This window comes from Piliocolobus tephrosceles, chromosome 4, assembly GCF_002776525.5.
Source record: "Piliocolobus tephrosceles isolate RC106 chromosome 4, ASM277652v3, whole genome shotgun sequence".
Lineage (NCBI taxonomy): Eukaryota > Metazoa > Chordata > Mammalia > Primates > Cercopithecidae > Piliocolobus > Piliocolobus tephrosceles.
This window is the reverse complement of record NC_045437.1, coordinates 158,466,397-158,478,712: the sequence shown is the minus strand read 5'-3', so window position 1 is coordinate 158,478,712 and position 12,316 is coordinate 158,466,397. Positions and strand designations below refer to the sequence as shown.

The window sequence follows — 12,316 nt, the reverse complement described above, 5'->3', positions numbered from 1 at the left end:
GGCAGAGAAATAGACAGCCAACATCACTCACTCAGCTGAAGCTGTTTTCACTGGCATTTCATCATAGCAGGACCTCTGAACTTCACTAACTTAGCCCTGGTGTGGGCTGTTACTGTCACTTCTCCTACAACCAGGGCATGCACTTACTGTCTCAAGGCAACAAAAGAGGTGAAAGTTAAACTAAAGAAAGAAAGAAAAAAGAAAGGAATGAAAGGGAAGAAAGAAAGAAAAAAGAAAGCTTTTCTCCAAATTTAATCCACCTCAAAAATCTTTTCTGACCAGGCTGTAGGAAGAACACACCAGTTCAAGAGAGCCTGTATTATTACTGGTACTTCCCAGAATAAATGTTTCCTTTTCTACAGTTCCTCTCATACACTTTCCTCTCCATGCTAGGTCACCATATTGAGAGAAACCAGAAGTTCTACAGACACTTTTGAAATTAATTCGGAGTTTTAGATGCTTATTCCCAACCTTATAAAAGAACATAAACAGGCCAGGTGCAGTGTGGCTGATGCCTGTAATCCCAGCACTCTGGGAGGCAGAGGCAGGTGGATCACCTGAGATCCACAGTTCAAGACCAGCCTGGCCAACCTGGTGAAACCCCGTCTCTACTAAAAATACAAAAATTGGCTGGGTGTGGTGGTGGGCACCTGTAATCCCAGCTACTCAGGAGGGTGAGGCAGGAGAATTACTTGAACCTGGGAGGTGGAGGTTGCAGTGAGCTGAGATCGTGCCATTGCACTCCAGCTTGGGCCACAAGAGCGAGACTTTGTCTCAAAAAGAAAGAATATAAACCAACATTTCCATACTGCTCTTCTTTGAGCTTCTGAACCAATGTTTACTACCCTTTGTAGTTTTTTCAAAGGTTGGCACAAGAACAAATACAGAAACAAACAAGATGTTAAGCCTGATATAAAAACCACTACCCGTAACACCCAACCTTTGATTTGTTGCATTCATCCATTAGATTAACTGTATGGTAAACATACATTAATACTAACAATGTTCTTTAAGAATTTATTAAAAATAAAAAGGTACCTTATTTATTAAAAGGTATTTTATTTATTAAAAGGTAGTTTATTTTTATTTATTTATTTTTGAGACATTGTCTGGCTCTGTTGCCCAGGCTGGAGTGCAGCTGCGTGATCTCAGCTCACTGCAACCTCTGCCTTCTGGATTCAAGCAGTTCTCCTGCCTCAGCCTCCTGAGTAGCTGTGATTACAGGCGTGCACCACCATGCCCAGCTAATTTTTGTGTTTTTAGTAGAGACGGCGTTTCACCATGTTGGTCAGGCTGGTCTCGAACTCCTGACCTTGTGATCCACCCTCCATGGCCTCCCAAAGTGCTGGGATTACAGGCGTGAGCCACTGTGCCTGCCCCTATTTTATTTATTAAAAATAAGGTATGAAAATTGTTTCTCTAGAAGGAAGTCAGAAACAACCTCCTCAAGTGATAAGAAAATCATAGGTCATTCCTATTCTCCTATCCTCCAAAACATCCTAAGACTAAGAGTACCAAATTGTTTTATTATTCAGGCCAATCCTGGTTTAGGGTCACTTAATTCCATTTCCTAGAATAGCTGAGTGAGGGATAGAAACTGATCAACATGTTAGAGAGGCCATTATTCTGAAGGCAAAATCACAGAGGCAGGGTCCCTATAGAGACTAGATCACACATTCTAAATTTTATTTAAAGATGAGCCCTTATCTCTTTAGACTAAAATCTGTCTTACCTCAAAATGTCCTTGATCCCAGCCATACAAATTTCCTGCTTTTTCTTAAATATATTATGCAGTTTTACATAGCACATGCATATTTCTCTGTCTGGGCCACCCTTCCTCCCTATATCTGCTCCTTGCTATTTCTTTTAGCCAATTTAGATCCCTCTTTTTATGTCTCTCTTGCTCTTCCATCTTGAGATTTATCAAGTTATGCTGAAACTATCGCCTGTCTTTCTCAAAAGACTGTGAGTTCACTGATGGCAGAATCTGAGTATCTATTCGTATCTCCCAGATCTCACACAGGGCCTGGCATAGAGTACCATAAAGTCAGTGTTGCTGAATGAATGAAGAAATGAACTGAATGAAGAAAAGAATGAAATGAAAAGTAATAACTGCTTTCTGGGTGATTATGTGTAAACAGAAAGTCAAGGCCAAGTGCGGTGGCTTACACCTGTAACCCCAGCACTTCGGGAGCCCACCTCGGCCTCCCCAAGTGCTGGGATTACATGTCTGAGGCACCATGCCTGGCCTTGACCTGAGGATCACTGGAAGTCAGGAGTCAGAGATCAGTCTGGCCAAAATGGCAAAACCCCACCTCTACTAAAAATACAAAAACAAACAAACAAACAAACAAAAACAGCTGTGAGTGATGGCATGCGCTTGTGGTCACAGCTACCTGGGAGAATGAGGCACAAGAGTTGCCTGAACCTGGGAGGCAAAGGTTGCAGTGAGCCAAGATCGTGCCACTGCACTCCAGCCTGGGTGATAGAGCAAGACTTTGTCTCAAAAAACAAAAAACAAAAAAAACAAAAAAAAACCCCCAAATGATCAATCCTTCTATGAGCAAAAGATGGTTATGATTTGCAATTAAATCTGAATGTGAAGATTGTGGTACAGTAAAAGTAATACATTTCCAACATTTTTGTCACAAAAGCAACCCATCATCATGCAATCAGAATCTGGAAACATTTATTTTAAGGTGTGTATAAACTCATGGCAAATTTATGTTCAAATATTTTCAATGTTCTGAACTTTCATTTAAAAAAATCAACACAGTGTTCAAAATCTATTGTAAAACATATTAGAAGGTAGGATGCTGGGAGACAGGGTGCACAGAGGTAGCAAGCAGAAGAGACGGCTGGTGGTGTTTTACTGGCATGGTAGAGACTGCTTACAATGAGCAAATAATATACAGGGTATAACAAGAGGCACTGTTGGAGAAGGTATTTACAAATATAGAAGGGAAAAGACTAGAGAAAATTGTGGTGCTGGTACTGGAACTGGAAGTACAGGTAGTAGTGGAATTGTAACTCATGGTTGTTTAATATATATATAAAATTATAGATGTGTATGTGTTTATAACAAATACATAATTTTTTAGCTCTGATGAAAGACTCTAATAAAAGCAATGACACTTCAGTAGCAATTAATACAGTGAATGCCCAGATCCTGGTTTATAAATACTACATTTGATTAGAAAGATCCAGGTTCTTCTTGAGACATGGCTAATTACAGAGCTGGTACAGTTAAGTTAACGATGAGCCTTATTATTTGCCAGATTATACAGACGTGCTCAAATGATGGGGATACGTCAAAAAATACAGGAGTCAGTTTAAGAGTCCCACTACCTAAAATCTGGGACAATTTGAGGATTAGAATAATAATGATGGTAACATAAGTTTATACCAATACAAATACATTAATGAAGAATAGATAGTTCATTCCTACAATAAAATGAGTTAATGCATGAGAATTTATTTTTAAAATCACCATTTCAGACAAGAATAGTAATGGAAGTAAAAAGTGGTGAACAGAAGTTTGTACTCAGTGCATACTATACATAAGCTAAAAGTCTGAGGATAGTATTTTGATACTGTCAGAACATCTCTCCACCAAATATTTATCAGTTACAAAGGGTAAAATGATGACTTCACACTGAAGAAACTGGGCAGACAGACACCAACTTGATCAGGTAATCATGGCTAACTTCACCACTGGTAGGACAACAGGATGACATTGTATGCCCTCTGAGTTTTGTGAACTCCTGCCAGGAAAGCACGACTTGAATCTATCTGGTCATGAGGAAATACTGGAAAGATCCAGGTGTAGGGTAATACTATAGGATGTAAGATCGTATTCTTTAAAACTGCTAAGGATATTAACAACAGTGAAGGACTGAGGAACTTGTATAGACTGAAGTGACATGACAACTAAATGCAACTTTGTTCTTGGACAACATTCCAGACCAGAAATAAGTTATTATTGGGATAGTTGGTGAAAATCTAAATAGGGTTTCTGGAGTGAGTCTGTTTTTTGTTAGTTTGTTTGTTTGTTTTTGAGACAGTCTCCCTCTGTCACCCAGGCTAGAGTGTAATGGTGTGATCTCGGCTCACTCCAACCTCGGCCTCCTGGGTCCAAGCAATTCTCCTGCTTCAGCCTCCCAAGTAGCTGGGATTACAGGCGGCCACCACCATGCCTGGCTAATTTTTGTTATTTTTAGTAGAAATGGGGTTTCACCCTGTTGGCCAGGCTGGTCTTGAACTCCTGACCTCAAGTGATCCATCTACCTTGGCCTCCCAAAGTGCTGGGATTACAGGTGTGAGCCACCATGCCCGGCCCTGAATGGTTTTATTTTAGCAATGTTTACTTCCTAACTTGAAGGATTCTATGGTGTTTATGTCAGAAAGTGTCCTTGTTTTTAGGAAATAAACAACAAGATATTTAGGAGTGATGAGGCATCACATTTGCAGACTGCTCTCAAATGGTTCAGAAAAAGACTGATAATGGAGCAAATGCGGTGAAAATATTAACAGTTGAGGAATCAATGACAGATCTCTCTACTGTTCTAGAAACTTTTCTGTAAGTTTGAAATTGTTTAGAAACAAGTTACTAAAACACATGAGTCCTCACAAAAAGATAAAAATGAATTAAAATGAAAAAGTATATGTGTAAGCCTATGGCATTCCACCAATATGTTAATCATTTCTACATAAAAAGCTTACACTCATCCGTTTAGGAAAAGAAAGATCTCTGAGGAATAGCCTGACTCTAAGGGAAGTAGTATGACATCAGATTTCAAATTATCTCTCTGACTTAATTGCCTCATATTATTAAGTAAACTGCTTCATCTGCAATTAATAGTGGCAGTAATTTTGCCAAGACTAGCTTGAAAAGAGAAACAGTTATGTGTTTATTTCTCCTCTTTCAACTATAATTGTTCAGTTTATATCCAAGTCTTTAAAGAGACAAGGAGGAGATAAGGTAAACATTAAGAGAGGGCAGAACTTACAAAGGAGAAAACAGTATGGGGGTTAATACTCAGACTCTACAATTGTGCTAAGGCTTTTGATTTACCTCATTTAGCCCTAATAAAGTCTTGAATTATCTCCATATTCAGGTAAGAAAAGTGAGGTTCAGAGAAGTTAATGCATATTTCAGTGCCACAGAGATCCAGAAGCACTCTGCATCTTAACCTAGGATTACTTACACTTTTAGAGCTGGTCCTTAAATTTTCTGTTTTGTTTCTAAATGTTGCAGGCTTTGATGAAACTGACTCCCACTCGCAGTGGCATACAATATTAAGTTTGAAAAGGAAAACTCTGACCACTATATTCTAAAATAATACCCTACCTACTCTGATATTAAATGGTAGTAAGTCATCCTTCATCATTAAAACGTGTAAAAACCATCTTAGAGGTCAGGCATGGTGGCTCAAACCTGTAATCCCAGCATTTTGGGAGGCCGAGGTGGGAGGATCACAGGGTCAGGAGTTCAAGACCAGCCTGGCCAAGATGGTGAAACCCCATTCTACTAAAAATACAAAAATTAGCCAGGCGTAGTGGTGCACGCCTGTAATCCCAGCTACTCAGGAGGCTGAGACAGAAGAATCGCTTGAACCTGGGAGGCGGAGGTTGTAGTGAGCTGAGATTGTGCCACTGCACTCCAGCCTGGGTGACAGAGCAAGACTCCATCTCAAAAAAAAAAAAAAAAAAAAAAATTAGAAAAAGACAGAGAGTCAACATTTAAGTTAGATTCCAAAGTGTTAATGAATTATCTTGCACTACTTAAAAAATAGTTTAAAACAAGATGAAAGCTTTATTCTATCAGTGACTAGAATAATAAGTAAAAACACCCACCTTGATTACAATGTGTCCTTTCCTGGTTCCACTCCGGTCTAGTTCCCGATGCTCATGTACCATAACAATTTCTCCCTCTTCCTCAACTTTATGGGTATTTTTTTCCACATGGTTTAAAATTCTCCAATAATCTTGCTGGGCTATGCAGACAAACTGTCCAAGAACAACATGGGGACAATTAATGAACCTACAGTACATAAATATATCACTGCGTACCAAAGCAGAGCACAAAGGTAAGAAATCTAGGGGCATTAGTTCTTTTTCACTTAATTCCTTTAATCTTTAACAAAAATCAAGGTGAAACAATTCACATACGAAGAGACTAAAGAAGTCTAATCTGTTTGAATTTTGCTCTTTAAAAGGAGAAGTGAACGACTTCTCTTAAAACTGACACTATGTAAAGAAAACATGAAGCAGGAGTAAGTTAGAAACAAACAACTCAGAAGTTCCTATTTCTTTCCTCTATTTTTTTAAATAAAGGACTCTGAGCTGGCTAATATCAAATAGAAATGTAACAAACCAGCACTTATTTGGTTTATCTCTTTTGAAAACTTATAGCTTGTTAAATGCCACACATATGTGAGGCAGATACAAAATCTAGTTTCCTTTATTAACTGTGAGCTATTGAAACTTCTAATTCTCAAATAAAGCTATGTTCTTTTGAGGAAGACAAAACAGGCTGAGCTACTTTAAATCAACAGACAAGCAAGAAGACCTGACCAAGGAGATAATCTTACCTGACAATCATCTACTTTAGTCCTGACAATTCCATGCATGTACTGCTTATCCAGAGTGGGAGTAATTCCAAAACTATTTCCCATAAACAAATTTTCAACTTTTCCATCTGGATGACTGATTTCCACAGTGCCATTTAAAATAACATACCATGAGTCAAGCTATAGAGAAAAACAAAGATTTTATGAATCTTTTTTAAAAGGTAGTTATATATTAACTTTGAAAAAGAATCTAACAATATATATAACTTGAATTTAAAAAGGAAAAACGAGGATCTGGTTATATTACTAAATACTCTGTAACACCCTATGCTTTGAGTCTATGCAAACTACTAAAAGTTTATTTTTACTCTTTCTTCTTTTAGTCACCAAACAAGAACTGTCATAATTGACCAGATTCTCTGAGACAAAATAGCATAATGTTCAAAAGCACAAACTCTTGGGATATTAATCCATGCCATGCCACTAACTAGCTGAATTACTTTGGGTAAATTATTTAACCTCTCTGGGCCTCAGTTTCTCTACTGCTACAATGGTCGTAAGGAAATTATCTATCACAGAACTATTACGTTAAATGAGTTAATACATCCACTGTGCTTAGAATAGTGCCTGGCAAAAAGCAAATATTTAAGAAAAAAAATAGATAGCTAATGATTATTTCAGGAAGACTAGTTAAAAGCCTGAATTTTAAGGCATATCTAACAAAAGATTCAAAATTTCTGCTAATGTTAAGAAAATAATGCCTTCATTTATATGGAAATATTTAATGCTCTAAGAAGTTATTTATTTATTTATTTTAGAGATGGGATCTTGCTCTGTTGTCCAGGTTGGAGTGCAGTGGTATGATTATAGCTCACTGTAGCTTCAAAGTCTTGGAATCAAGTGATCCTCCTGCCTCAGCTTTCTGAATAGCTGGGACTACAGGTGTCCACCACCATGCTTGGTCAATTTATTTTTTAATAGAGACAGGATCTTGCTATGTTCCCCAGGCTGGTCTTGAATTCCTGGTTATCCTTCCACCTAGGCCTCTTGAGGTGCTGGGACTACAGGCATGAGCCACTGCACCTGGCCCAAAGAAGATGTATTTTAGAGGTCTACTATCTATCAGTGAAAGACCACTTATTCTCCTTTAATATCAAATCCTCTTATAAGCCTGAACCTTCAATCGTTTTAATGTGATTTAAGGGAAATCAAGATGATTAGTTCTGAAGGGTAATCAATGGCAATAAGGTTTTTTTTTCAAAATTATACCTTTATTATTTTAAAAATAAGATATACTCACTACACAACTTGTGGATTAAGCTACTGGAGGACAGGGAGTGTATCTGGCTTTTTCACCACTATATCCCCATATCTAGAACAGTACCTGGCACAAGGTAGGCATATGACAAATTTTTGCTTATACAACTGTGGAAAATTTAGAGAATGCAAAAACTTGTAGAAAATAAAAGTTACTTAAAATCCCACCATAAACAGTTGTTTAAAGTTTATTTCTCTCTTATGTATATATTTTATATGACTGAAATATTTACAATATTCTGCTTAAAAAATAAATACTATATTCATTTGTTCATCAAACTTTTCGGGGGAGTCCATCCTCTATGAGAGATGTTTTCTAGGATACGGGGAGAAAATATGTAAACAGAGCCTAAAGACAGGGATCCTCAAAGATATTCTATCAAATAATTTTAAAAATAATTTGAATACCTATATATTATAACCTACAGCTATATAATAATTTAACCATTGCTTATCACTGGATGTTTTGGTTATGTCCAATTTTTACTTATATATATATATATAAAATACATGTAATATTATATATATAAAATACATGTAATGTTATAATATATAATACATGTAATATTATAATTATATATTATAGTATAAAAATTCTGTAGTTATATATAACTTACTTATAGAGTATATAAGTATATAATTTATATTATAAATGTACTGTAATGAACACCTTTTGAAATAACTCTTTGAGTTCTACATATGTCCTCAGATTAGACACTCAGAAGTGGAATAACAGGTTAGCAGCTGTGAATACTTGGAGGACCATGCTAAGAATTTTAAAATAATTTTCTGGAAATGCTGTATCAATTTACATTCCCACTAGAAGACAATGTTCATTTACCCATATCTCAGCATTAATCAAATGAGTACATTTGATAAGAAAAATAATGAAGCACTTCCTGATGGCAATAATACCTTCCAATCCCTTTGCATCCTTCCTCCACCAATTCACAAGCTGTCATCCGAGCGTTTTTGAACATAGAATTGTCACCTAAATGCTTCAACTGTCAGCAGTTCCCTAGGATGCATTGGTACCAACACACTTTCCTCATTCTTTTTCTTTTAAATGTATAATAGAGACAAAGAATAAGAAAAATTCTTGATAAACATTTTCAACAATAATAATGATATAATTACACAAATATAAAAATATTTAAGAATATTTTAAATCTATTTAATCTATTTAAATTACAATGTATTTGAGAAGTAAAAACATCTGGTTCATTGAATATTATTTACGGAGCACTGACTTTGTGCAAAGTCTACTGTGAGTAAATTTAAAATTAGGGCAAAGCAAAAACAAAAACCTCTTCGGAAATTATAACTACCTCAAACTTGGCATTCATTTTAAACATCTGTATAAATTTCAAATATCAGGACTCAAAAATCAGGACTAGTTTATGGAAATTAAATTATTTTAAAAGTTAGTATCCATAATAAATGTATATAATTTATTTATTGACGTACCTCTTGCCCATCTTCAAGAATAATAGCTCCAGCCTGCTCTACCACTTCAAAAATCATCACTGAACAGAGTTCTCTCCTTACAGACATGGTCATGTTTGCAAAAGCAGGGAGCTGGTGCATAAACTCCAGCAGTTGTTCTATAAGAAAACGGAAATTCTGGTATAAAGACCATCGAGGACTATACCTTAAAAATACAATGAAATCTAGAATTCAATTCCCAATTTCACAATCAGCTTATAAATTTATGTTGCTAAAGTAGAGAAATTAAGGTACTATTTGACTGTTGATTTTTAAAATCAATTATTTGATTTATACATATATTCAGACTCACTTATAAACCTGGGCATATTGAAAGATACCAGAAATCACAACCTCCAGAGAGAACAAGGACTACACAGGTTCAGATGAAAGTGGAGAGTGTACCTAATATTCCTAGCCACTCCATGGGTTTAGTTATGGCCTTTGATCCAACAGGTTAGTGAAAAAGTCTTTTGTCTAGTTCTTGTTAAACAAAAGTATTTTAAAATGCCACTAACAAATACCAAAAAGTAATCAAAACAGGGATAATAAATGTGAATTCTAGCTCAAGATTTGTCTAACTAGGTAACTCTCTTTAACCAACAAATGTTTATGAGTGCCTCAGGCCACTCCCTGGTATGGATATATGTGTAAGGAAGATATAAATATAAGGAAGAAATACATATAAGCAGACAGCAAAGAGATTAAGAATAACTATAAGGTGCTACATACCCATAGAAAATAGGAATTAACTATATTTTGATTTTTTAAAAGTTTTATGAAAATAGTACAGTATACAAATCTTTATCAGTAAAATTGCACTTTCAATTTCTGTTCAGATAATGTTTATAACATGAGACCACATTGCAGGTTATTTAACTGTATTATACCTTTAGAAGGGCAAGGAATGTTCAAATACATTGATCTTCACTCACATAAATGATTTTTAATAGTAGCAGCATCTTCTAATTGGAATGGTAGCTATTATAACAATGCAATCTAAGAAAAAAACTTAATTAAATCCTAACAATATATATTTGACACTAAGCGATCTTTGCTTCTTAAAGATAACATTAATATCTTTAGTATTATTCAACTTCCCAACTAAAGTAGGGTAACTAGTTTTATAAAAAATTACATACAAAAATTTATAATGTTTTAACAGTACACATGGCCAGATGCGCTGGCTCACGCCTGTAATCCCAGCACTTTGGGAGACTGAGGCGGGCGGATCACAAGGTCAGGAGATCGAGACCATTCCGGCTAACACGGTGAAACCCCACTGCTACTAAAAATACAAAAAAATTAGGCAGGCGTGGTGGCGGGCGCCTGTAGTCTCAGCTACTCGGGACGCTGAGGCAGGAGAATGGCATGAACCTGGGAGGCGGAGCTTGCAGTAAGCTGAGATTGCACCACTGCACCCCAGCCTGGGCAACAGAGTAATACTCTGTCTCAAAAAAAAAAAAAAAAAAAAAAAAAAAAAAAAAAGAGTGCACACATATCATACACATATTTAAGCTAGGGAAATAAAAATATAAATTTTTTAAAAATCTGCAAGTTTTTCAAAAAGCAAATTCACAGACACCGAACACTGTACTATGATTGTGCTTTAAATGTCTTATAGACATGAGAGGAAAAATCAGTTTAATGCAAAGCTTTTATTTTATATATTGTGGCAGCCAACCTCAAAGATGGCTCCCAGTGATCCCTGCCTCCTGATAGTCATGTCCTTGTACCGACACATTCTATACTGTATCAGAGTTACCTGGTATAACAAACAGAATTTAGCAGAAGTGATGATGCATTACTCTTGAATACAGATAATAAAAAACACTGTGGCATTTGCCTTATTCTCCCACGGATTACTTACTTAGGGGTAAGCCTAAGTTCCCCCTAAGTATGTTGTAAGGACAATTAAGCAGCCTATGAGAGGCCCACATGAAGAGGAACTGAAGGTCATGCACCAAAGGCCATTTGAATAGCTATCTTGGACACAGATTCTACAGCTCAGACCAGGTAAGACCTGGATGGCTGCAGTCCTCTGCCAATTCTGACTACAACCTCATGAGAGATACCAAGCCAGAATCACCCAGCTAAGGTGCTCCTAAATTTCTGACTCACAAAAATTCTAAGATAATGGCTTAACACAACATACATTTATTAAGTTTTAGAATAATTTGTTATGCACCAATAGGTGACCATATAAATTAAGCTACAAATTCTTACTGTGAACACATGTATTTCTTACCAATGTCATCATCAGTTTTGTCTGCAGGCTCTTTTTCAAGACATTCTCGAACAAGATCTCGCCCCTGCAATGGATCTGTTCGATCAATCTCTTCATCTTCCTCTTCGTCATCCTCAGAATCAACAGGTCCTTCTGGAAGACGTGTCAAATCTACATCTCCTACCTCACTCTCCGTAGCCTATCAAAAGAAATCTTGATCACTTACCATTTCATGTTAAAAATACTATAAGTCACAGTCTGAATTAATCAAAACTACCAATTCCTACAAAATATAAGATTTGGGCAACGCTGTATGCTGCATCAAGGATACAATAAAAAGATACTTATTTATAAAAGGTTTCTTTCTGTCCCAAATTTACAGGCTCATCTTTCCATAATGTGACAACTAGGTGATAAATCAACGTCAGTAAATGTAAAATGGTCAGGAGACTCAAACATCACTAAATGTATTAATATCTGTTTTCCACCAAACACTTGCATTTCTTAAAAGTACAAAGTTTATTAAAACATGAAGTACAGGAAAGAAAAAGTTTACGAACAATCACCTTATGAGTACCTATTAGTCTATGCTGGGTGTTGTGAAGAAGAATGTTCTTTTATCATAGAGGCTTAGGCTCAGTAGGGTAGGTAATCAGATAAATTAGAACAGAAGTTTAAAGTAAGGTAGAGAATAGTACTAAAATGCACTAAAATA

The 12,316-nt window shown here is 36.2% G+C and overlaps 1 protein-coding gene across 3 annotated transcripts in view; it reads right to left on the bottom strand.

The window, feature by feature from the left end:
* The window catches only part of RAPGEF6 (Rap guanine nucleotide exchange factor 6), a 213,260-nt gene that overhangs the window by 78,129 nt on the left and 122,815 nt on the right, over positions 1–12,316 (bottom strand). For all 3 annotated transcript variants that reach the window (XM_023196723.3, XM_023196720.3, XM_023196718.3), the window contains 4 exons: positions 11,623–11,800; positions 9,357–9,493; positions 6,594–6,752; positions 5,857–6,009 (listed from right to left, as the gene is read on the bottom strand). In XM_023196723.3, the coding sequence (XP_023052491.2) occupies positions 5,857–6,009; positions 6,594–6,752; positions 9,357–9,493; positions 11,623–11,800 (627 nt within the window). The remainder of the gene's footprint in view (positions 1–5,856; positions 6,010–6,593; positions 6,753–9,356; positions 9,494–11,622; positions 11,801–12,316) is intronic.